The sequence below is a fragment of the Pteronotus mesoamericanus genome, unplaced genomic scaffold, assembly GCF_021234165.1.
Source record: "Pteronotus mesoamericanus isolate MK-2021 breed Mesoamerican mustached bat unplaced genomic scaffold, CSHL_Meso_final scaffold_507, whole genome shotgun sequence".
Classification (NCBI taxonomy): domain Eukaryota; kingdom Metazoa; phylum Chordata; class Mammalia; order Chiroptera; family Mormoopidae; genus Pteronotus; species Pteronotus mesoamericanus.
The window spans coordinates 12,549,116-12,574,408 of NW_026555319.1; the positions used below are offsets into that span (position 1 = coordinate 12,549,116).

Below are 25,293 nucleotides of genomic sequence, written 5' to 3' on the forward strand. Positions count from 1 at the left end.
ACGTTATTACCATCATGGAATCCAGTTATATCTAGTTTGTTTCCCCACTTAATCATTTTAAAACTGTCTTCTTTACAACCACTTTTAAGACTGCAGAATATACCTCAAGTGACTGCCTAACTCACCCCGCCCCTGTTGCTGGGCAGCTGGGCTGCCGTCAGTCTGCAGGTGGGATCGAGAACACACAGCGAGTCGTGACTTGCCGTAGGGGCTCCCACGCCACTGCAGTGCCTGGCCCCTCAGGCCGGGACCTCCACTTGGCCAGTAGTTAGGTCCACACCACTTAAGTATTTACACCCTGACAACTTAGTAGCCATTTGAAAAAATAATACATAAAACTCAAAAGAAAATAGAATGTTTAGTTCATTGTTAAAGAAGTACAGTTCCTCATGGGATGTGTGCATCCGTTGGGCTCCTCACAGCGTCTCAGGCCTTGGCATCAGGCTGGACACCCCCACCTTCATTTCCTGTGCCTCAGTGGTTTCCACACAGTCCTTGCCATTTATCGCAGCAACCGCTCGCTGAAAACCTGGCTGTGCCAAGCTGTAAAGTCATCGGTGGGAATGTGATGTAGTTTGTGAACTCACGCCTCATGTTCAACCGAGGTGCGCCATCGCTGTGTTTCCCTCAAAATTTTTCTGAGTTCACAGTGGCGCCATGAGGGACTGTGGCACCCAGTTCCGGAGCCATGGGCTTACTGTCTTTTTCCTTCACTAAATGACTTCTTTATGACATGTATCTTAGGTTAGGGTTATTCTGCCTTAAAGATTGGATCATTTTGTGTGGCTGTTGATAAAATTACTATTTTTACTTTCTGTCCTCCCTTCCCCTTCTGTTGCTTCCTTCCTTTTATACTTGTAAACACATACCATGTGCCGAGCACTGCTTTCTAAAGTAGTTCCCAGTTACTGAATTTTAGGAAGGGGACGGGAAGACCTAACTAACATCTGTAAGCACATGCTGAACCAGCATCATCTTGTGGAGCAAGTACTGTTACAATCCCCATTTTACAGACGAGGAAACTGAGGTCCAGAGGTGCTGACCCTGCTTTCAAAGCCCCTCTGGCTTTGACACCAGATGACAATGATGGGGACGCCCTGCAGTCCCCTCTAGGTGCTGGAAGTGTGCCCTGAGGATGGGCACAGAGGGAGGCTCATGGGATGTTGCCTTCTGCTCTTTCAGAAATGGCCGAGCGACACAACACCAAGCAGGTCCTGAAGCTGGCCCGGGACCTCGTGTACAAGGTGCAGACCCTGATTGAGAACAAGTGAGGGCCGTCTCGCCCGGGCAGCGTTGGCCAAGCTGCCGCCTGCCTGTCCTGCCCACTCTTCCTCCCGGCCGCCCCGGGAGCGAGCCCCTGGGTCTGTTCGTGAGCATGGACTTCTGTGCAAAGAGAAGCCGCCCCGACGTTGGCCGCCGGGCAGGTGGGGTCAAGGGGTGGTCCCTTGAGTTCAGCCTTACGCTTTCCTGTTTGACCAAAGATCGCCCATGTCTGGGATTTCTCCTTCGCGGGGAGTTGTCGGTGGACGGAGGGATTGTCCCTGTTCGAGGCCTCCGGGATGGCCTCCTCTCTCTCCTTCTCCCACCCCTCCAAACTGTCTTGTCAGATGAGCCTTGGGAATGGAACTGTTCTAGAAACTGGTGTAGGAGGTGTCTGTGGGGCCACCTCTAGCCTCTGACAGGGGCCTTCGGAGATGTGCCAGAGCACGGTTTCTGCACCTCAGCACCGCTGACACGTGGGCTGGCTCATTCCCTGGGGCCGGTGGGGCATCCCGTGCACTGTAGGGTGCTGAGGAGCATCCCGGCGCCGACCGGCTAGATGGCGGCAGCACCCTCCCCCCGCCCCCCGAGTTGTGACAACCCAGAATGTCCCCCGATGTGACCAGATGTCCTCACGTGGGACCTACTGGCTCAGAGGAGGGGCCACCAATGCGTCCCCCAACCCCTTCTCTTTCGACCTAGGCCGCCTGTGTCCGGAGGCTCCCTCCCTCTTAGGAAAAGCACACGGAGCCCTGCTCACATCCCCCTGGGAGGGCTGCGGTTCCATTTGTTGTATTCTCTCATTTTTCTCCTCCGCTTTGCCCCAGGAGAGACTTCTTCTTGTCAGGAAAGGTGTCTTTGGAATCAGAGAAGTGTGTGCAGCCATGAGAAGGTCAGGGGCTTTTCTGAGACTGGCCCCGAGCCCCCCTGGGCAGGGCAGAGTCCTCAGCCCCTCCCCCTCCCTGCAGGAAAGACCTTGCCTCTCCAGCACGCTGGGCCTGGTGCTTCAGAAGCTCGGGACGTGTGTTGGTGCAAGCCATGTGGTCAGGGAGGCCAGCTTTTCCCCAAGTGCCCTTGCTCACTCAGGACGAAGGAGGAAGACAGAGGTCAGCCAGGGTAGATGTGTGTGTGTGTTTTCCACGGTGGCTAGGTCTGGCAGCGGTCCCCACCGTGTCTTTTCACAAAGCGTCGCCAGTCCACAAACAGATCCTGAGGGAGGTAGTTCACCTGCCCGCCTGTCCTTCAGGAAAGCGGTCCTGCCAACTCTATTCTGAGAATGCACCAGAATCGGGAGAAACAGTCGGGGAGGGCTGCCCTTCCCAAGGGTGGCAGGTAGGGTTGTGGCAAGTGGACGAGACAAATAAAGCACATGGCGGCGTTCGCACAAGGGGTGCACTAGTCCTGCCGCCCCGAGCAAACCAGGACCGGGGAAGCCCCTGCCCTGCGTGTCGGCGAAGGCTCTTCCCTCCGTCAGCGCCTGCAGCTGCGTCCGAATCCCCACCTTCCCCCGCGCGGGGCCCCTTGGGCAGGACCGATGAGGCCCCGTGGCCCTCGCTTCCGAGGACTGTACGTCTTCTCACTCTGGTCCCCCAGCCTGCCCAGATGGGGACAACTGTGCAAAAGTCCCCTCCAGAGGAAAGTATATTTTGCCACAAAGCTGTTCATTACAGGGGACGTTGGGTTAGCAAGGCGTGGGTCCTCAATCTCCTGATCCCCGTTTTCTGACAGACTAGTCACACAGCACAGCACAAGATTTCTCCTCTGCCTTCTCTCGTGGTGTTCCAGAGAAACGTCTGTGGTCGTGGTTCAGAGTAACTCCTATTTATCCAGCTTACTGTGCTTATTCAGGTCTCCGTATGTCGCGCGTGTCCCTGTGTCCTGGAATCGAGCGTGTGGGGGTCGTCCTGTCCTTGGAGCGCCCTCCCTTTCTCAGTGTTACCAGCATATCTCGTAACTGTTTACTGAAAAGTTGTGTCTATATGGAGAGAAAATATATATAAACAGAGAAACGCGTGAAGCTGGGTTGTTTTTGTGTCTCTGTTGAGGGGAATTTCCTTCATTTGAAAGAAAGAAATGTTTGTTTCTGAGACTGTCCTCCCACGCCCACCGCAGCGTCTCACGCGCGGAGGGGGCAGATTCTCACAGTAGCTGCCTGGTCTGTCCCCACAAAGTTCAAGGCAGATGAATCACTTTTTATCCCTTGTATCTTGGCTGTTCCCAAGAATAACGCTGCGTAACAAACCACCCCAACCAAATCTAGTGGCGTACAATAGACATTTATTTAGCCTGCGATTGTGTGTGTCAACAACATGGGCTGAGTTCAGCTGGAAGGTTCTTCTGGTCTTGGCTGGGCTTCTTCGTGTGTCTGGATCAGCTGATGGTCAGCTGGGCAACGTGGCTTCCGACACCCGGCTGGCTGTCGGCTGGGGCAGCGGGGGAGGCTGGGCCACATGTCCACCCTCCATCAGGCAAGCCCAGGCTTGTTCACACGGCTGTGGCGGCAGGTTCCAAGAGAGCAGGAAGTGTGCAAGGCCTCCTGAGGCCTAGGCTTGGAATTGGCATCATTTCTACCATATTCTCTTGGTCAGAGCAAATCTTATGGCCAAGCTCCGATTCAGAGAATGGAGAAACAGATTCCACCGCTGGGTGGGGGGCTTTGGAAAGGGGGTGGATACAGGCAGCAGAATCAGTGAGGCCACTTTGCAAACAGGGTATACCACGTACACCAAGGTCCCTGCGCAAGACGGGTCCCCAGATGAGAATGATTTCCTAGCTGTGACCTCAGTTTCCCTGAGTTCCCATCACAACAACCAGATGAGGTAGGCAACATTTCACCCCCCATTTACCGAGGTCCGGAGAGGGGAAGTGGCTTGCCTGAGTCACGAGGAAGCAGCAGAGGTGGGGTTTGAGCCTGGGTGTGTGGTGGTCTCATTGAGCCATAACACAGGCTCTTTCTGCTCCTCCTGGGGTAGTTTTATTTGCTTGCTTCTGGCATCACGATGATTTTCCCAGTGTTGCTGGAGAAGCGGATGGTCCTGCCCTGTACCTGGGTCACGCTGCGTGGCCACCGGATCATGGGCAGCAGGCTGGCCAGGACTGTGCTGAGGATGGCGGTCACGTAGCCCCAGCCCAGCCGGCACTGTCCACTGCGGTACACGGAGGAGGTTCCACAGGCTTCCTTGGCAAATGGGGAGGCCAGGCTGATGGGGAAAACCAGCAGGCCCACAATGGTGGCAGTTACTGGAGGGAACAAGGAGGAAAACCAGTGTGTCGCTCAGGGCTCTGGGCTCACGTTCTGCCCTGAGACTCACTAACTTACCCTCCTTCCCGCCACCCACCCACCCACCCATTCATCTATTCATTCACTTATTTGCCAACTCATCTATCCTTAACAATTTTTGTTTATTAAAGTGTAGTTCACATGCAATATATTAGTTTCAGGTGTACAACATAGTGATTTGACATTTATATACCTTACGATGTGATCACCACAATTAAGACTAGTACCCATCTGTCATCATGCAAATTTAATATCGTAATAACTCATCTTTCCTTTATCCTCCCATCCTAGGCTTGCACCTTATCCTTCCATTCAGATGTATTCTCATCCACTCATTTGCTTCCTCTATCTGCCTGTCCATTCACTCAAACATCCATTCGCCTGCCCACTTAGCCACCTGTCCCCCATAACCATCCATCCATCCATCCATCCATCCATCCATCCCCCTGCATCCTTCATTTGGCCAACCATATCCCAGTCTACCCATCTTCTTATCCCTCTATCCACTAATATACCCATCATCCATCTCTCAGTTCATCCACTCACCCACCCACTTATTCATTCACCAATCCACCCATTCATTCATCAAAACAAGAGGACACTGATGATATGGAGGAAATGGACCAGGTACCCCCCCGCCTTAGGCACTCCCAGTGCAGGAGAATCAGACACACCCTCAGCCTCCGCTGCTCGCCGGCCACACTGGTCTACCTGCAGTTCCCTGCGCATGCCTTGCTCTCTTGTCTCCATGCCCTTGCCCCTGGTGTTCCCGTTACCTGAAATGCCCTTCTACATTTGCCTAACTCCCACGTGTCCTCCCAGACTCAGCTCAGGTGATGTCTCCTCCTGGAAGCCTTCCTTAACATCCCCCGCCCTCCTGGGATTTCTCCCTGTACCCTGTGCTTATCCCTCTTGGGCAAAATCGCCATTGAGTTGTAAATGCCTGTTGTACTTCATCACCACTGTGCACTGTGCAAGCCTTGGATAAGGTCTGTATCTCCATCCACTGAATCAACAAATACTTAGTGAGTATCTGTGATGTGCAAAGCACTGTGGTAAGTGCCGGTGATATCAAGACAGACATATCTTCGCCCTCATGGAGCTGATGTCCTAGTAGAGAGTGATGGACAAGAATCAGGAAAGCACATAGGAGACTCTGGGTAGTAAGTGCTGTGCAAGGCTTAAAGCGAGGTAAACAGGAGAGTCTGAGAGGGGAGCTCCCTCACCTCAAGGCCACGGAGGAGCTTGCTGAGGCTGAGATAGCTGAGCAGAGCCCTTAATGAAATGGGGAAGCAAGATATGAGAAGACCTGAGAACGGAGAATTCCAGGCAGAGGGAACAAGCTTGGTGTAAATGAACCACAGAAAGCAAGCTAGGGGGGCTGGAGCACACAGCCTGGCAGAGAGGGTACGAGATGAGGTTGGCGAGCGAAGGGGGGTTGATCAGGTGGCGCCTCACAGGTAAGCAGTTTGGATTCTGCTCTGAGTGTGACAGGAAGTCAGTGAAGGGAGGACAAACCTGTCTTGAGTGGCAGGATCGGATTTCAGCTTTAATGGGACCCGTTTGGCCAGGGTGTGGCAAACAGACTCTAAGGGGCAAAGGTGGCAGCAGGGAGACCGGGGCGGGGGGGGGGGGGGGGGTATTGTTCCAGTCCAGGTGAGAGAGGGTGGGGAATTAACTGGGAGATGCTTTGCCGTCAACGCCTGGGCTTGGTCATCCAGAGACTGGGTGTGAATTAGAGAGAAGCAGCCTCCCAGCCTAGGAAGGGGAGCGGAGGCTGGACGTCAGCACAGCAGCCCTCAGCTGGGCACCCTCGGGCAGTGCCCGCCCGGCTGAGTGTTGTGGTCCACGGAAAGATGATGCAAAGTGGATGCATAGGAGAGAAAGGAAGAGGGACAGACTGTTAGGACTGGGTTTAGCTTAGGGCGGGCGAGGGTGATGTTAGAGATACCATTCGCTCTCTCCCCCCATTTCTGGCTCGCTAAAGGACCAGGAACAGTCCACAGTCCTCGGGTTTATCTCTGAGATTGGACCCAGGAGGCCAGACTCTGCTCACAGGTGTTCCCCCCCACCTTTCATTCATCGCTCATTCGCTCCACAAGCACGTCTGGAATGTGCGCTGGGGGACAGTACATTTACCTGCAGCTGCCTGCACCCCCGGCGTTTTGCCGCTGCACCTCCTTGGGCGCAGCAGCTCTGTGGGGGCCAGGGCCCAGGCCAGGAGGAGAATTGCATTAAAGGCCAGGAGGAGCCAGCCTCCGAGGAGAAGCGCGGCTGAGGCCTTGCAGGAAGAGAGAGGAGAGAGCGTGTTGAGTGGGGTGGGGGCGGGAGATGCGCCCTCTGCTCACTGACCAGCTACTGGGTTCCGAAAACCCCAGGAGGCCTGTGCTATTACTACCCCTATTTTACACATAAACATAAGGAGATCCAAGGAGGTAGAGTCGTTTGCTTCAGGGTGCACTGCTAATTAAGAGGGAGAGCCAGGATTAAGATCTAGATCTACAACCACCACACCCTCCCTATAGTGGCGCCCTGCTAAATGGCGGGATCACCAGGGGAGGCACCTGTGAAACTACCAGATTTGAAGGCTGTAAAATCTTCCTTAGAGGTATTGAACTGGGAGTCCTGGCCCATTGTCCCCATGGTCAAATTTGGTAATATGCCTCATTAACAGAAACTTTCAACACCTTAGCTGAGGTTTTCCAACCTCACAGTGCTTAAAGGGTGGCCAGGGAGGAGTGTGCACGTTATACACTGCCCAGCTCTTAAGAGATGTTTTGAGATTGTCATAGATTTGCATGTTGATTACAGTAATTCTCCAGCAGATGGCAGTATAGTGTCCTGAAGAAGGGGCACCTTTTCTAAATTTGTATAAAGGTGCTATATGAGTTGACAGCTGCTTTTACAACCATCCTGGGTGCTTGCTAAAATGCAGATAGCCAGACCCCACCCCACACCTGCAGAGTCAGGAGCTCAGGCTGGGGTTGGGCAGTTGGCAGGGAGTGGTTCTGAACTTGGCCTCGCTTCGCTGTCTGGGTTCAATAGTGCCCCCAAGGTCCCAGTGAATTGATGAGCTGAGGACTCACCTTCCAGGCGAAGTCAGGAATGTCATCCAGGGACCCGAAGGTCCCACAGCTCTGGTTCCAGCTGTCACCCTGAGGCCAGGAGCAGTAGGTGAGGACGCCAAAGGAGAAGGTGGGAGTCTGGAACCAGGCCGGGGAGACGAGGCTAAGGGCTGAGATGCCGGTCAGGGAGAGTCCCAGAGCTGCCCACATGCTGGCCCCCATCGTGGACCATCGGTGACCTGGGGGTCACGGAGCAAGGTGAGTGGCAGAGACTTCCGGGGCAAGCAGGGAAACGGATGCTTCAAAGGCGCCCCACCCCCAGTCGGGGACCTGGTCCCCTGTTCCTGCCCCAGGTCCTCAGCCTCCCTTCAACGGGAAGCAGCGGGAGAGGCCAACAACTGGAGTGGAGGAGGGGTTCGCCTGAACAAGTTCTGGAAGCAGAAACCCCAAACCTCGGAGCCCTCCTCCCACACACAGCCCCTCCGACACACACGTCACCCAACACAAAGCGTTTAGGACAGAGCGTAGCACTGCAAGGGCCATGGTTAAGAGCAACTGCTCTGGAGTTTTCCAGATGCAGAAGGCGGATGCCATGGCGCCTCGGGTGGTCCTTGAGGGAGACACTCGGGGGTGCCTGGACCCAGCTTTCAATGTCACTCCATCATAGGATGCCAGAATTAGCTCTCAATTCTCCGTCAGTCCCTCTCTTCACGTCAAAGACAAAGTCTCTGTGGAAGACGTGGGCCTTAAACACATCTCAAGCATTTGCCAATCTCTCCCTTTATAAAGGACGGGGACCCTTGAGCAGAGAACAGAGTCAAGTGAGAGTCTGAGGATGCAGCTGGATTTTCCTTGTGTTCGCTGTGGTGGATTTGTTTTTGGCACGATACTGGTTGCCCATGTACAATGAAAATTTATTTTAATGAAAAAGTGAATCAAAATTTAAAGGTTTGCCCCCATAGTAATGGAGGTGATAGGACGGTGGTGTGCCCACGCTGTCACTGGTAGCCAGGAGTGAGCCCAGAGGGTTGAGCCTACCCAAGGGCACCCAAGTTCAAAAGCAGCTGAGCTGCCAGCCAAGCCCATGGCACCTACACAGATTTCCCAGGACCAGTCAGTCCTTTGCAACCTTGGTTTCACTTTGGGACGCAAAGGCTGGCCGGCACGTTAAACATGGCAGGAATCCTGGGCTCTGAGGCCAGCCATTCACTCTACCGTTCCCCAGCCGCGTGGCTGCGGCAAGTTGCCCCATTCCTCTGAGCCTCAGTTTCTCCACCTGAAAGCAGATCAGAAATCCCAAGGGGCAGGTGGCATTGGGTTCAGTCACTGAGTAGGGTTATGTGGTAGCGAGAAGCAGACAGACCACACCCTCTCCTTCCCAGCTCTACAACCTTGGGAGTGTCCCCTCGGCTCTCTGGAAAATGGGGGTGGGGTGGTTGTGAAGGGTAAAGAGGGTAAAATCACGTGTGGGGCGCAGGGGGGAGGGCGAGAGAAGCCTGGGCAGGTAGGTCAGGGTTGCATAGCATAGACTTTTTATTCCCAGGATGAAAATAACCTCACGGCTGCTATCCAGCAAGTGAGATGTGGCCCTTTGAATGAGGGAAGATGGATTTTTTTTCCTTCCTCTACCCAAATCAGCCTCTCCTTGGGGTTTGGCAGGATCCCAAGGGGTGTAATTCCAGCCAGGAAGCTGGGGAGCCCAGAGCCGACCGAAGCCCGTGGTTTTGCCTCTCTCCGGCCGCCCCAGTGGCTCTCGGGGCGTTTCTGACCTTGAAAGGAGTTTTGTTCTCCAGATAATGTGCTCAATGTCACCTGGGAAAATCACGCTGACTGTCCAGGTGCCCAGAAAGCTAAATGAGGCATTATAACCCAAAACCACATCCGGCCAGGCCCCAATTAGCTGGAATCCAGCTAAGCGGAGCTTGCAAGGGGCTGGGTGTTTGCTCCTCCAGCTCAGCATTCACTGCGAATGGCAGTCAGCAATTCCTGAGCACTCACCAAGTGCCATGCTAAACACTTGGAGCACCTTGTTCCATATAAGCCTCACGGCTGCTGGATGTTAAGTCCTGTCATCATAGGTCCCATTTTACAGGTGACAAAACAAAGGCTAATTTTACACCTGTCAAAGTGAGTGGTAGGCGAGGGACTTAAACTCAGGGAATCGGGCTCCTGCCTGGGCCCTAAGCCCAAGGTGATATTAAAGGGTTAGGTTAAAAGTCAAATACCCCAGCGGTTTCCTAGGGCTGCCTGGGTAGCCACCCCTCCCACAGCCGCAGCCGTGCACACACTACAGTGAATGTAATTTCAGGGGCCCATTATGGCCCCTAGTTAGTACTTTCCTCTCTCCCCGCTCCTGACCTCTGAAAACTCCTCCTTCCAGACTCACCACACCGCAGGTCTGGACCCTCTCATGTGGCCTCTTCTGCTCAGGCTCCAGTGCCGGACATAAGTCTGTGCTCTCCTAAGATGCCTCCTTCCCTTTGAAGGAGACACGCAGGTTGGTGAGCAAAGCCCAGGTGCCTGATAGGCTCTGTGTGCGTGTATTTCTCCCCAGTTCCTTAAGTCAACAAGCTGGGCAGAGGAAAGAGCCAGCCCCAGATCACGAAGGGCTGAGGGTGTGGTGTTTCCGGGGTAGGAGAAGGTTTGAGTAGAGATTACCGGGCTGCAATGCAACCCTAGGTGTTGCCCTTCTGGCCACCGGGCTCTCTACCTTTCTGCCTGGGAACAGATTTGCATGTTTCTCTGGCTCCAGAGGATACTCCCTGCAGGCTGTGAACTTCCAGAAAGTGATAGGCACTGGATCTGAAATGTCTATCCCAGCATCCAGCGTAAGACTTTGCACCGAGTGGGTGCTTGTTTTGTCTTTTGCTGTATGTGATGGAAGTGCAACTCCCGACTGGCTCAAGTGGAAATGCATTGGGTTACATAACTGAAAATCTTATGGCACAGCTTCAGGCACAGGTGCACAAGCAATGTCTAAGGATCCCCGCCCCGCCCACACGCCCTCTCCGTCTCTCAGCCGTTTTCTGCTGGGTTGGCTTCATTCTCAGGCACATTCTCTCTCAGTGTTGGCTGCTGGTGGCCCCAAGCTCACCTGCTGAGGCTTAGCAACCCCAGATGTGGGCTGGGGGAGAAGCTCCTCTTTCTCTGCACACAGTGGCTGCAAATATTGCGGTGAATTCTCAATGGGCAAACTTGGGTCACGTGCCCACCCATGAACCAATCACGGTGGCCGGGGAAATGGGAAGTTCTGATTGGTCAGACTTAGGTCCTGCAGCCTGGGATTGGGGGTTGAGGGTAAGGATATCTGGAGGTTCACGCCACTGGAACTGTATGGAGTGAATGTGGGGGGGCGGGGGGAGAGTTTCTAGAAGGAAAACCGAGGTGCTTTTAGCAGAGGATGGGGAATGGATGCTGGGCAGGTGAGAACAAGAGGTGTCACTATCATGCTAGGAATGCTGGCGTGACCAACGAGCACACACCGGTTGGTGCTGTGAGAATCGGGCCCGGTGAAGCCCAAGCCGGAGGTTCCAGCCCCAGCTCTGCCAGCTGCACTCAGTGTGGCCTTGGTGAGGGCATCGCGGCCTCTCTGGGCCTCAGTTTCTCCACCTATAAAAGGAGGACGCCCGGAATCGGTGATTGCCAGGGGTCTTCCTCATTCATTCAATCACTCATTTAAGTGTTGTTTCCTTTCAGTGCATATTTGTGCAGGGGCTTTGGAGTCAGCTCGAACTGGGTCTGAATCCCAGCTCAGCGCGACTGGCTGCATCAGGCCTGGGTGATGCCCTTTCTCAGCTGTGCCCAGCTCTGTCCTCTGTGGCGCTGTGCGGCCTCCGCTTGCCTCCCCCTGCAGGCGGCCTGGGTCAGTTGCTGCAGCCCCACGCCAGCTCAGGCTGCGGAGACATGGCTTGAGTTGTGACCCGGTCTCCCGACATCCTCAGCGGTTATCCCAGCCACCCGGATCGGACGCTTGGTGGGGGGAGGGGGGAACCTCTGGCGCCTCCTCTTCCAGACTCCGGAGAAGAAGCTGTCTTCCCTCGCGGCTGCCCCAAGTCTCAGGTATCACAACCCAGAAGAGAGGAGCGGTTGGGCCCGACTGTGACAAATAGCTCGCAGGAGATGGGACGTGCTGCAGATGAAGTTCTTGCCCTTCATCTGCAATGTTTCTCAAAAAGTGGCTTCTGCGGAGACACCTGAGTGACGGAACTTCCACCCCCACCCCCGCCTTTTTTTTTTGAGACGTTGTGGCCAAAAGACGTAAGCGTGTTTTGAATTTGCTTTCCTTTTCCTTGCCTCGCAGTCCCTTTTCCTGCATTATTTATTGGGCCCAATTACATCTCCAATAAAGCATCGGCATAGAAGTTTCATCTCAAGCTCTGTTTTCCAGGGGAACCCAGGCTGTGTGGCCCTGAGCAATTTACATAACCTCTCTGAGCTTCAGCTCTCTCATTTCTAAAAGGGAGATAATAATAGAAGCATCTATTAGAAGATTGTTGTGGCATTTAATGAGGCATCACAGGTGAAGTATTGTTCTCGGCTCAATAAACGACAGCTTTCATCGTATCTTTACTGCAACCAGATGCTGGATTGTATCATGTGCAAACATTTATTCACCGTTGAATTTCATGAACATTTATTGAGTGTCAACTCTGTTTCAGGTTCTGTGCTAGTCTCTGCTCCCAAGTTGCTCACAGTCTCGAAAGTGAGACAGAGGCATAATTGGGCAATGATACTACAGCATTAACGGTACTTTGGAAGATTCAGTGGCTGCCGCGTGGTGGTCAGGAATGGTAGGAGATGGCTTCTCAGGGGAGCTGACATCCAAGCTAAGATCTGAAGGATATGTAGTTGTGACAGATGACGGGCCAGTGGAGGGCGAAGTGTTCCAGACAGAGCGCATGGCACAGGCAAAAGTCCGGGGCTGAGGAAAAAACTTTCCAGAGATTATATTGGCTGTTTTTATCCAAAATGCACAAATATGGTCTACGTCAAGGAGCGTGTGGGTTCTAGAGCTATACTGTTCAATATGGTAACCATAGCCACGTATGGCTATGTAGATTTAAACTAATTAAAATGAAATGAAATTTAAAATTCAGTTCCTCAGCCACATTGGCCGCATTTCAAATGCTCAGTAGTCATCTGTGGCTAATGTTACAGTGCAGATGTAAAGCATCTCCGTCACCACACAAAGTTCTGTTGGACAGAGCTGCCGGGGAGTCGGAGAACAGGCAGCCAAATCAGGACAGACATCCTGGAGGAGGGGGTAAAAGATGGCAGAGAAGTGGCTCTGGGAAAGTCCCTGAGGGGCACTGTTCTCTATCCTTAGGAAGAGAGAAGCCAGGGCTGGGAATGGGGGTGGGGTGTTGGCTCTGGAAACAATGTACAATCTGATACCGCTTTGGTCAGAGTATAACCTCTGGGCGTATGCTGGCCGGGAGCCTCACACCTGGGAGGGAGGACACAGGAATGCCAGGGAAATCACCGAAGGTGGGACTGAGCTGGGAAGTCCCGCCTCTTCTGGGGCCAGTAGGACTCTGGGAGTTGTAGTTTGGTAGCCCTCAAAGCTTGACGGGGTAGGTTGACACTGGGCCTAGGCATGTTGTGGGGTTGCGGGGACAGGGCTGGTCAGGGCTGGGAACACATCTGAGTTTGGGGTTTCTACAGGGAATGGCAGGAGGAAGGCTTCCTATTCCCCTTCCATGCTTAAATTCTGGGATACACTGGAGATGCCGAAGTGAAAGGCTAGGTTGGATGCGGAGCTGAGAGACATGGAACATTCAGTTAAACAGAACCCTCAGCCCACACATTCAGGTTGATTGGGATTTGCCCAGGAAAGACAGGAGGCCCCCATAAGGTTAGGGAGAGGGGTGGCAGATGGGACTCTATGAGCTGTTGGTCATTCATGTGTTTAAGCCGATATTTTTCTGTGCTCAGTGTTCAGTGAGTGCTTACTACGTGCCAAGCCCTGTGCTGGGCACTGTGAATACAGGCGCCCTAGAGAGGGCAGTTGACAGTAAACAACGACTCGACCGGCCTTTGCCCAGCTTAAAGGTGGAGCTAGAGGGAGTCTGACTTTCAACCCCACCATTCTCTGTCTCCTGCCACACAGATGTCTCCCTGGAGGGGGAAGTTGTGTTTAAAAGCCACTGAGTTGGGTCCTGTTATTGATCACTGTGCTCAAGCCATCCAGATGGTGAAGGAGGATATCCTGACATAAGACCTCAGGGCGCCTCAAGCTCACCATTTCTGGCAAGTCTCTTAGGGAGACACTTCACAGTGAAAGGGGGTGGTGACTGTAACTTCAAAAGGATGGCTGTGCAGATTAAATGAAACAATGGATACAGAGTGTATCTCCTGTAACAGTTCTCTTTCTACTAACACCCCCACACGCGCTCACACAGGAGGTAAGAGAGCCCCCTGTCAATTCTCCTGTAGCCACACAATGTGATGTTTTCTCCCCTTCTCTAACTTTACTGAGGTGTGACAATAAATGCACATACATGATTTTAGGTCCTTCAATTAGTTATTCACGCTCCGTGTATTTCCCTAGGAACATGTGTCACAAATGCAGTTAAACTTATCTTTGCAGTTATTGTTTACAATGTGTGTAACCTCCACCAGAGCCTGATCCTTGCAGGCTGCTTCACCTCTGTGTCCCCAGCACCCAGCAAAGAGTAGGTGCTTAATAAAGATCTATGGAATGAAATGAGTAAAGGACGACAACACAGGTATTTTCCGTTCAAGAGCTACTTCCTCTGAGTCTCTCAACTTGTTCAAAAGTCTACACGCCTCGCCGCTCAGCGCCCCCACCTCGACACAATGGCAGAGATTGGCATACAGCAGGCGACCCAGCATGGGGAACTCGGTGGGGCCAGGCACCGGGCCCTAGGTGCAGTTCCCCTGCTCGCCGCAAGGGCGCGCCAGCGCACCACGCCGGCCTCTCTCGCTCGCAGAGAGGCGCCTGCAGCTCCAGCAGTTCAATGGGTGAGACTTTACCGAGCGCCTTCCAACGTCCCCGGCTGCTTTAGGCTCTCGGGGGCGCAGACCCGTCGGCGGGTCGGTGTCCGTTGCGGGGGATCCGGCCCGGGATCTGGGGATCGCCTGAGGAACGCGGACGGGGACCGTGGACAATATCCCAAGTTGGGCATGGCACTTTCAGGGGTCTGGGACCGGATTGGGGGCTTCGGGGAGGAGTGTCCCGGGAGGACTCGCGACCTCTGACCCTCCCGACCTCCTCGCGGCCCCTGAGCCCCCAGGCGAGCGCGGGTCCGAATAGCCGCGCTCCGCCCCGGGGCTCTCCGCGCAGGCGCTGCCAGCCGCGGTTCCCATGGCGACGGGGGGCGCTTCCCCGCCCGAGGCCCCGCCCCCAGCAGGCTAGGCTGCGCGGGGCCGCGGGCGGCGAGGGCAGGTGCGGCGGGCTGCGGGCAGGTGGCGGCGCGGCGCGGCGCGGGCCGGCGTTGACGGCGGCTCAAGGGTAGGTTGCGCGGCGGCCGCGGGGGGTGGGGACCGGCCGTGTACCCCCTGTCCCGGGCTCTCGAAGGGGCTGGGGAGGCGGTGGCCGGCGATGGCCGCCAAGTTTTTGCTAGACTGAGGCCCCGTGAGAAAAGTTGGCAAAGTTAGCCGGAGAAGAGGCGGGGATCTCCCCGGGCGCGGGGTCTGCGGGGAGGGGGGAATCCCGAATTTGGAGCCGGGAAATCGGTCTCCCGAGACTTAGGAGTGGATCCCGCGGGAAGATCCCGCGCCGCCCGGCTGAAGATCCCAGGAGGCGATCGGGCGCCGGCGGCCTGGGGTCCCACTCGTTCCCAGCCTGGGGGTGACGGTGGACGGTGATTGGAGACTAGGAGCTAGTATCTCTTTCTAACCCCTACGCTGGCCCAAGAGGAAATCTGGTGGTCGGGAGCTGGGGGAATAGCTGGAGATCCGGAGTTCCTAGCCTGGAGCTGCTAGGATCTGGATGTCGGTGCGAGTTGGAGGCCCCGGAGGTAGACATTGGGGAGCGGGGTGCCGAGCAAAGCGGAGCCCCGGGCGAAGGGATTCCTGTGGCCAGCGGGGGTGCTGGAGAGAACTGCGCGCTGGGCCCCGGGGCACCCGGTCTGTGGGCGCGCCCGCCCCGCCTGGCCTGTGCTCCGCTCCACACGCCTTCCCAGGGTGGAGGCACCTTGATGGGTTTAGGGCTCAGTCTTCCCGGCTCCCAGGCGAGCTTGGTTTGTCCCCACCCTGCTGGTGGCGCCGCCTGGGGCTACAGGCGGGGAGCTTGGGAGGGGAAGCGCCGCGTTGACCCCCACCCGAACCTGACCTTTCCACACCCTCCTGCTAAGCTCTAGCTTAGGAGCTGGGGCTCCGCACCCTGATACCCTGCGCTGAGTGCTCTGTGGAGCGTGTGACCTCCGCCAGCCGCCTAGGTGGTCAGGGCTTCTTGCCGCAGCACTGAACTTTTCTCTAGCCGGGAGCAGCCATTACCTTTTGGAAAGGAAAGGGCTATACCTGTTGCACAAAGAGAAAGCTTTTTCTTTGCAGCTTCTTTGTGACCTTGGGCAAAACATTTAACCTCTCTGAGCCCGGGTCTCCCCTCTGGGCAAAGTGGGGTGAGGGTGGGGGTCACAACCCACCCTCTTATTTGGCTGGCGAGACTAGGAGGCATGCTGGGTATGGAGCAGGTAGGAGCTCTGCAAATACTAGTGGGCCCTCCTTTGTGGCCCCTCCTTTCCCACATGCCAGCCCTTGTCCTTCCCCCGCAGCATCTGAGGGAAGGCTCCAGGAACCCACTGCCTTTTTACTGCAGGATTAGGGAGAGGTTTAACTTTGTCTTCCTTCCAAAGGGGTTAATTGTTCTTCTGCACCCCCACCCCGGCTCCTTGCAGAGAGAGGCTCTGGGGCTTGGCTAATCAGTAACCAGGGCATTCGGACCAGGCTTTTCCCTTGGCCCAAATTTCCCTTTGCACATCCATTGAGGCTCCTGGACAAACATGCATTTGCCCCCAGACACTGGCATCTCAGCCCTGGGACAGTTCCCGGGAAGCAGGGCAAACACTAACGCCCGTCTTGCTGCTTTTAGGGGGAATCCTTTTTAAAGGATTTGCATGCTTGACAAGGGTGCAATTACCTGAGAGAGGTGCTGGGTTTCAGTACAGTGTCTGGGCACATGTTTTCACTGGGCACGTGACCTGGCTTATTGAGTCACTCTGTGTGTGTGTGTGTGTGTGTGCGCGCGCGCGCGCGTGTGTGTCCCCTACTACATGGCTGGCACTAGAGAAATGGCCAAGGCAGTGGAAGACCTGTCTTCCTGCCATTACATTCTAGCTATGGAGCAATCAGCTGTCCCGTGAGGCAGCTGTGCTGGATTTTCACGTAGGGGTGCAGCTCTCACCACAGATTCTGAGGCTGGAGGGGCCTCGTTCCCCCTGGAGGTGCTGGAGGAGGCTGGCTTATTCCTGACTGACCTCGGCAGGAGATTGGAGCAGCCCGCTGTCTGGCCCTGAGCATTTCTTCCCTGTAAGCATCACCTGAATACATCTCCAGCCAACTGAGAAAAAGAGCCACTGAAGAATAGTTTAAATGTTCATTCATTCATTCATGCACTCATTCATTCATTCAAGTATTTCAAGACACTGGTAATCACATCCTTAAGGGAGGGGTCATGCCTTTGTGAGAAGAGGCAATTGTCTCCATGGGGAGAGTTGTAATGGCGAGAGGGGCTGACTCCTGGTGGCCTGGGGAGGGAAGAGGTCAGGGGGTTCGTTTCTTGGAGCTTGTCCTGGAGAGAGGTGGTGGTCTGGGCAGGAAGGGAGCCAGGCCGGCCTGGACATAGGCGGGAGCGGGGGTGTCGGCAGGAGATGCTGACAGGGGCCAGGCCAGCCGTTCTTGGAGGCTTGGACTTTGTTCCAGGGCAGTGGGGTGGGTGTTGTCGAAGGTTTTCTGCAGGAGGGAGGTGAGGTCGGATTCGTGTTCTGGGAAACTTGCCCTGCGCTTGTGGGAGGCTGGACGGGATGGGGTATGAAAGGAAGCTGAGAGGCGAGTGAGGAGGCTGCTGGGAAAATCCAGGAGACCTGATGGTGGACTGGACTTGGGTAGAGACCTGGGTCAGTGTTCTGTTTAGAGAGCCACTCAGTTGAAGAGCCCTTGGAGGCCTAGCCTTTTGTCTGGGAAACCCCCCAGGGGAAGTAGCTTAATTATTGTCAGTGTTAGTATTTTATTCCATTCAGCAAACCTTCCTAAGCACCATTGTCTGCCTGCCCAGGGAGGGTCACAAACCTCCAGACCCTCAGGGACTCCACACTTCCTGAGTGTGGGGGTGGGGCTCCTTGGGATTCACAGAGCCGGGCTTAGTGGTATGGGAGGTCTTTGCCAGCCAGCAGCGGCAGAGAAGGGGTTTGAACTCTCTTCCAATTTGCAGCTTGCAGATATTTGGAGTCTGTGAGGTTGAGTAGTGAAGCCACAAGGGTGGTGAGGGTGTGGTGGCAGCAGAGATAAACCCAGGGAGGCTTCCAGGAGAAAGCAGGGGCGCAAAGGAGGAGGAGCCAACCAGGCAGATTTGGGGCCAAACGTGGGCTCTGGTCTTGGGGATGGTACTTGGTTTGAGACTCGGTTTTCAAATCTGTAAAATGGGCTCAGGGTAGGATACTCCTCTCCCTCAAAGGCTTGTTCTGTGAGCTCAGTGAGCCGGTGCCTGGAAATAACAGGCGCAGTGTCTGCACCGGTCTGTGTTCACTAAGTGATGGGTATGATGATTATTATAGCCTGTCTTCAGGATGTGTTTCAGGCAGGTGGAACCTCTTCCAACCTGGTGTGTGTGTGTTGGGTGGAGGGAGGGATGACCACAAGGGACACTTGACCTGAGTCTTAAAGGAGGAGGAGGAGGAGGAGGAGGCAAAGAGGGGAGAAGGAACATTCCAGGCAGAAGGAGCAGCACAGGCAGAGGCAGGGCCCATTTGGAGACTTGCATGTTAATTGGTCTACCCAGAACTCTCTATACACACCCCTGTCCCCCCCTACCCTTCCCTAAATTCCCAGGCAGGAGGGCTGTTGCCGGCTTGGGACAGAGAGGAGGACAGGAGGAGGATTCTTGTCCAGGAGGTCACGTTCCGTCCCACACTCACCCGTCCAGATGTGGGCAGTGTGACCCCAGATGAGCCACTTCCCTCTTGGAGCCTCAGTTTCTTCTTCCGTAAAATGGAAGGATTGGAGAGGATATGGGTAAAGCGCGTAATATAGCAGAACAGCCACTTTTCACTGAACCCTTTATGTGTACCCAGCTGCAGCTGAAGCGCTTTCGAAAATTGTATTTATTTATTACATTTTGTTCTTTTAAAAATTCTTCATGACAAACCCAGGTGATACCTGCTTTTGGGACCCTTGATTTTGCAGCTTATGAAACCGAGGCTTCAAGTGGTCTTCTTGCTCCCGCTACACCACTCAAACGGTGGTCATTGAAAAGGAAGCTAACAGGCTGAACTGAGGGACACACACACACACTCGCGTGGTTTTCCTTGGTGTGATGAATATTTGATTGAACATCTTACCTGGGCAAGTCAAAAGGGCCCCTGTCCTCAGGAACCCTCTCCTCAGGACTCTGGCCGATCGGAGGGAGGAAGGGAGGGGGAAGGCGGAGTGCGAGAGTTTGCAGTGGATTACACGTGACCTCTGGGAAGTAGTTATCATGGCTGCCTTTGTTAATTGCTCAGTGAAACGACCTTTGAAATGTTCTAAGGCCTCATCTCCATTAAGAATATCAAATACATTCCCAAAGTATGATCTTTGGGTGTTTACATGGCTGAGTCAGATGTGACACACACACACAGTGTCTGTCTATCTATCTTATATTATGAAAATAGTATGTACTATGTCCCCAAAGCGTGAACTTGGGATGTTTACATCACCGAGTCAGAGATGTACACACACACTGTGAAAATAATATGTAACATACCAAACACTTCAAAGATGGCAAAATGATACTGTATTAAGTGAAAAGGGAGTTTCCCAACCCAGCCCTTATCACCTTCTGCTAATTGTCCGAATTAGTTTTGCATCTGCTCTGGAGCCGGACAGAAGGAATTGAATCTGGGTTCCACCCCTTACCGGCTGTGTGAGTTTGTGCAGGTGGCTTAACCTCTCTGAGCCACAGTCTCCTTGTCAGTGAATGGGGATAATAAGGAACCCTAACTCCGAGGGCTGCTGGGAGGAGTAAATGGGAGGGGACTGGTACGTGGTTGGCGCTCAGGATGTGCGTGTAGGTGTTGTTATCCCTGTTAACTTGGCGTGGCCTTAGTGGGGTTGCTACTGTTGCCTCTCTCCCCTCTGGACTTTATGCTCCAAAAGGCGGAGACCCTGTCTGTCTTCACTGCCGTTTCCTCCATAATAGCGATGGAATAAACACATGAATCAACATAGGTAGACAAAGACTTTTAATAACAATCGTAAAACAATAAATTTGACATATAAGTTAAAAATAGATTTGGACACGTTCCCATTTCAGGATGTGTTGGCTCACCCCGCCCTTTTAAAAAAGCTCCGAAGCATGAAGGTGCTGTTAGCTATTACACAGATCCCCTGTTGGCTGACATTGAGTTTTGTCTTGTTTTTTTGTTTTGTTTTGTTGTGCTACGACACGTAGTGCTGCAATAAACTTTCCCGTTTGCATCTTTGCACGCTCATTGCGGTCGATTGGAGGACAGGTTTCAGGATGGGATGAAGCCTGTTGAGAATGTTGATCTAACCTGCCCAGTTTCCCTCCAGAGTGGTTGTGCCTTTTGCACTCCCACAAAGGCTGTGAGAGAGAGAAAAGGAGAGAGAAGGACAGAGAAAGAGAGAGAGGTAGAGAGAAACATCGATGTGAGATAGAAACATCGACCACTTGCCTCCCATCTCCATCCGGACCTGGGACTGAACCCACAACCAAAGTGTGTGCCCCGACCGGGAGTCGAACCTGCAGCCTTCTGCTGTACGGGATGACGCTCCAGCCACCTGAGCCACTTGGCCAGGACAGAGCCAGGTGCTTTTAGAGCAGGTACTTTTCCCCTCTGCTGTGACTGGAGGGCCCGTCTCCTAACGGGTCACTGTCTTCCTGATTCTCTTCCCAGAGCAAGCCTGCTAGCCAGGGAGGGACAAAGGGCCTCAACCAACCACTCCGCACCCTTGAACCTAAAGCTGCTCCAGGCCGGTCAGGCCGAGTCAGGGGAGCTCTGCGTTTAAGGACCATGCACACTGCTCCGAGGTGGAAGCACCCAGCAGGCTTCAGGGGGCCCATGGTTATGAGAATCTGCTGGACGCCCTCCGACCTGGGCACAGGGTTAGAAGTTGCTCACGCCTTCATTCATTCGTCTGACAGCAGATTATCCTGTGCCGACGCGGTACACCCTGTGCTGGTTGTGGGGAAACGGATGCTGCAGGACGTCAGGGGTTGGTTTCTGGGAAGCTGAGTCGGGAGGTTGGGAGTGTGGAGCAGCACAGGTGTGGCGGTCCCCTGTGAGCCCGGGGCCACCGCTGCCCCTCCCCGAGCGTTTCCTTTTGATCTCCGTGACAGATAAACATTACACATGGAGAGTGTTCGTTCTGTCCTAGGTGCTGTGCCCATCATTATTTTACTTGATTCTCTTGTCCCCATTTTACAGATGAGCAAACCGAGGCTCAGGGAGGGAGTTGTGAGCCCAGGGCTGCAACCGGGAAGGGGGTGTGGACCATGCAGCCCGACTGCAGCGCCGGTGCCCTGAGTCTCTCTCCCTGGCAGCGAAGCCGGCAGAGCCGGGCTCTCCTCTACTGCGTCCCATCTCCACTGTGCCATTGCTGTGCGACTCAGGGCAAGTGACTTTGCCCCTCTGAGCCTCAGTCCTCATCTGCAGAAAGACGATGCTGAGGTTTTTGTCTGTGGGGTCTTTGTGGGATGAGGTGAGTGAACAGCATACGAAGCTCCCTGAGCCCATCTTCGTAAAAAGGTCAGCTTAGTGTTTAAAAAAAAATGTGTGAGTTATGCCAAGGAATCGCTCTATAAATCACAGTATAAATCTTTCTTGTTTGCAGTACCAGCAGAAATAGTGGCAGTAATTAAAAATAATAATAATTTGCATTGAGAAACTGCTTCTTATATTGTAGCTCCCTTGACACGCGGGTTAATTCATTTGCTCCAATCCTTTATCAAATCCTTTCTTCATCCTATAAAGACAGGTGCTAGTGTTGTTTCCATTTTACAAATGAGGAAACTGAGGCCCCAAAAGGTCAAAGGCATTGACTGCCCAACTTATCAGCTAGTGACAGGCAGGGAGCCCGGGGGCCCTTGGGCGTGAGTCCTGCCTGTTGGAGACACAGCTGTATTTTCAAAGGCTCCAGGTCAGGGCTGAGGCTCCCAGCCGATTGTGTTGATATTTCTTTTCTTTTTTGTTTTCCTTCCTCAGTGACAAAAGCCCTTTCTGGGGACCGTCCTGTTTACCCGTGGTGTGGCATGCTGAGGCTCTGGCAGGGGGAAGGAAGCTCGGAGTGTGCGGGGCCTCCCAGCTGAGGGGGGGCCAGCGGGTGCCCGGGGTACACCGAGGTCGCTGTGTGAGCTCACACAGCCCCTCCTGCCTGGACGCGAAGCCTGGGCCTCGGCGGGCCCAGTGCCCGCCCAGCCCTGCCCAGTGCCCTGGGCTGGGCCGGGGAGTGACTTGGTTGGGGAACTCCCAGGGCCCTTTGGCCTAGGAAGCTGGCCAAGTGTGTGTCTCCCTTTCACTTAGGCCCTAGCGCTGGAAACGTCTTGTCTCCGATTCTAGACCTGTCGCCTGCCTGCAGGGACTGTGCTGGACACGCGAAGGGGCCATGGGGAGAGAACGTAGAGGGTATCAGAGCGGGTCTGGACCGGAAGTCCTGACTGCTGAGTGCTGGGTCCGGCTTCTCTGCTGTGTCCCTGGGCAAGCCCCCTCCCCGCTCTGCGCCCTTTCCACAGGGGGAGGAGAACTGGATGAGTGGGTCCTAGAGCCTCTTGTTCCTGCTGCCTACCGCTTCTGGAAAGAATCAGAGTCAGCCCTTTAAAAGATAGGGCAAGAAAACCACCGTTCTCCAAGGGCCTACTGTGTGCCAGGTCCTTTCTAGGGAGGTATTGTGTGCACATCCTCTCGTCAATCCTCAGACAGTTGTTACTAACGCCCTTTACAGACAAGCAAACCGAGGCTCAGAGACAGAAAGCCCTCCTCCTGCCACTCAGCTTGAGGGAAGAAGTGGCGGCGGTTGGACTTGAACTTGGGTCTGCCTCATGCCGACCTAGACCTCCTGGTGGTAACTCACACAGTCAGTTCTCTTCCTCCCAACTCACCCAGAAATACTCTCCCCGCACAGAACTTCCCGTGCAGCGTGTTCTTTCCTCTCTTGGGTTCATCGATCATGTTCATTTTTGTTATTCATTAAGCACCTACTGTGTACCAGGGCCTGAGCCTGGCCCCGGTGTCAGAGCTGCCTGGGACGCAGCTCGTGCCCTCATGGAGAGAGATGGCAGGGGATACTGAGCAGCGGGCCCAGGGCTGTGATGCAGGGGGCACTGGGGTGGGACCAAGCTCTCCAGGTTCCGCCTTCTGCCAGCCTGGAAGCAAACCGCTTCCCTTGCCACGCCCAGGATTTGGATGAGACTGGAAGCTTTGGCAGCCGGCAGACTCCCTTCTTCCTGGGGAGGCGAGAGGTGCCTGGTTGCTGTCGGATGGAACGCCAGAAAGGAAGCGATCATGATTCCAAGCATGGCCTTTACTTCTTTTAGTTCATTAAGAGGAAGAGGGGATGGTTGGAGGCATCAGAAAGCTTTGGAGGAATTTCTGGAATGCCCAGCCTGCTGGCTGACCCAGCAGAGCAAGTGTGAGCCATCTACCCTGGCTTTAGTTGGGGTCAGCTTGGTGTCCTCAGGGGCTCTCTGGGTGTCATCCAGTTCCTGTTCTGAGTGAGTCCTGAGTCACCGCTAGGAAGGTGGATCTTCTGTGGCCCATAGCAGCTGCCAGCTGCTGAAGTCTGGGTTTGAAGCCGGCAGCCCTGGGAGCGTGTCCTGCCTCCGTTTTCTCCCCAGCCGTGGGGCTGGCTTCCCCTCTGCCTCGGGGGTCACACCTGCGGACTGGGGGTGCTGATGCCTGCCGGCCAGCCTGGCCGAGGTTACAGGAGTGAATGTTGGGGCGAATGGCGTGGCGATGTGGGGTAAAGCCCCCACTGTGTGCATTGTGTGCACTTGATGAGCCCTCCCGCTTTAGCCACTGGCACTTCCACGCCCGGCACATTTTGACTCCTTTCCTTTTCCTAATTAATAGTTTTATTCTCCTTTTATCCTCATTGCAGTGCATTCACATGATAATACATTTCCATTGTTGAACATGTAGACATATAGGTAAACAGAAAGGGGGAGATAAATGTCTCATGATCCCATTTGTAAAGATAACCAGTGCTCATATTTTGGAATATGATTTTTAGAGCTGTCAATCCACCATGCATGTGATTGAGAGATGCCAGCCCTGCCTCTTGGGCTGTATCCTCAGGGGGCTTGGATTCAGATCCTGGCTCCGTAACTTCTAGCTGTGTGACCTTGGGCAGGTCCTCCCCCTGTCTGAGCCTCAGTTTCCCCTCTGTGAAATGAGGTTGTTGTAAGGGTCGAATGAGTTAAAATTAGCGAAGTGCTTGGAGAGGTGCCAGGCACGCAGCAGATGCTTAAGTCTTACCAGCGTTTTATGCATCTGTGTCATTTTTCTCGTTTTGAGTGATGAGCCCCTTTCTGGGAATTGCTGTAACTTACAACTGGTGGAGGCAGATGTTAGGCTGGGGGGGACCCGGACCACCTTCTCGGGGCAGGGCCTGAAGCTGCTCACTTTTGTTTCAGGGGTGCGGGCTGCTCAGAACAGGGGTTTGGTCAGGTAGCTGGGCCCACACCAAGCACTCTGCGTGCGCAAGTCCTGATCTTTATCGCTCGCAGATGCTTCCTGTCCCTGCTGAGGCCTGGGTGTTCTCCAAGGTAAAGCCGCACAGGGCCCAGCGGGCTGGAGATGGCCCCTGTAAGGTGAGCCCATGGGGCGCCCCCCTCCTCCCCGCTTGGCTGCAGCAGTGGCTCCAGGAGTCTCAGCCACACCTGGGAAGAGTGGCGGGTCAGCCGGCCACCACGAGGAAGGTCTGTAAACTAGGAAGTCACCAGGACTCCAGTGGGGACCTGGAGCTGCCAGAGAGAGGAAGGGGTTCATGGAACCTGGTTTTCAGAAGTGAGTCTGGGGTTGGTGACATCTGTGGGGGCAGTGATACTGCCTTTAATTAGCTCCGTGACCGTGGATAAGTTATACAACCTCATCCCTCCTCAGTTTCCTTACAACGGGGCCTCAACAGTAGGCTTCATCTTATGAGGGTGTTGTGGCACAGCACATAAAGGCTCCTAGCACACGCAGACACATAACCAGGGCCTCTGCCCCCTCCTCCCCCGTCCCCCTCCTCCTCCTCCACTCGTTTATGATAACACTGACTGAGCAGACCCTATGCTCACTACTTGCTTTGCGTCATCTTGTAGAATCCTCGTAATACATCATAGTTGCTATTAATAACACTTTTGTCTTGCTGTCTGATTCCGCGTTGCTTGCGAGCATGTTTAACCATGACTTCATGCTTGAGTGTGTGATGAAACACTCAGCACACAGTAGGTGATCAAGGAAAGGCAGCCACCATGGTAACTAGTCTTATTTTTGCTGGTGCTACACAGAGCTGTCCTTACGAGAA

At 54.3% G+C, this 25,293-nt stretch overlaps 2 protein-coding genes across 3 annotated transcripts in view; one reads left to right on the top strand and one right to left on the bottom strand.

The window, feature by feature from the left end:
• The window catches only part of SGSM1 (small G protein signaling modulator 1), a 66,769-nt gene extending 63,537 nt beyond the window's left edge, over positions 1 to 3,232 (top strand). For both annotated transcript variants that reach the window (XM_054594020.1, XM_054594022.1), the window contains exon 25: positions 1,183 to 3,232. In XM_054594020.1, coding sequence (XP_054449995.1) covers positions 1,183 to 1,271 — 89 coding nt within the window. In that variant the 3' untranslated portion in view covers positions 1,272 to 3,232. The remainder of the gene's footprint in view (positions 1 to 1,182) is intronic.
• Positions 3,233 to 4,232: 1,000 nt separating this feature from the next.
• On the bottom strand, positions 4,233 to 7,827 carry LHFPL7 (LHFPL tetraspan subfamily member 7). Its single transcript, XM_054594092.1, has 3 exons — positions 7,627 to 7,827; positions 6,680 to 6,821; positions 4,233 to 4,500 (listed from the first exon to the last, which is right to left on the bottom strand). The coding sequence occupies exons 1-3, from the start codon at positions 7,825 to 7,827 to the stop codon at positions 4,235 to 4,237; spliced, it is 609 nt and encodes a 202-aa protein (XP_054450067.1). The 3' UTR covers positions 4,233 to 4,234.
• Between the last annotated feature and the right edge of the window lie 17,466 nt (positions 7,828 to 25,293).

Coding starts and splice junctions, on each gene's coding strand:
- LHFPL7 (XM_054594092.1), bottom strand. CDS start 7,827: ATGGGGGCCAGCATGTGGGCAGCTCTGGGACTCTCCCTGACCGGCATC. Junction 6,822..7,626: donor TTCCTGACTTCGCCTGGAAG/GTGAGTCCTCAG, acceptor TCTTCCTGCAAG/GCCTCAGCCGCGCTTCTCCT. Junction 4,501..6,679: donor GGGGGTGCAGGCAGCTGCAG/GTAAATGTACTG, acceptor TGTTCCCTCCAG/TAACTGCCACCATTGTGGGC.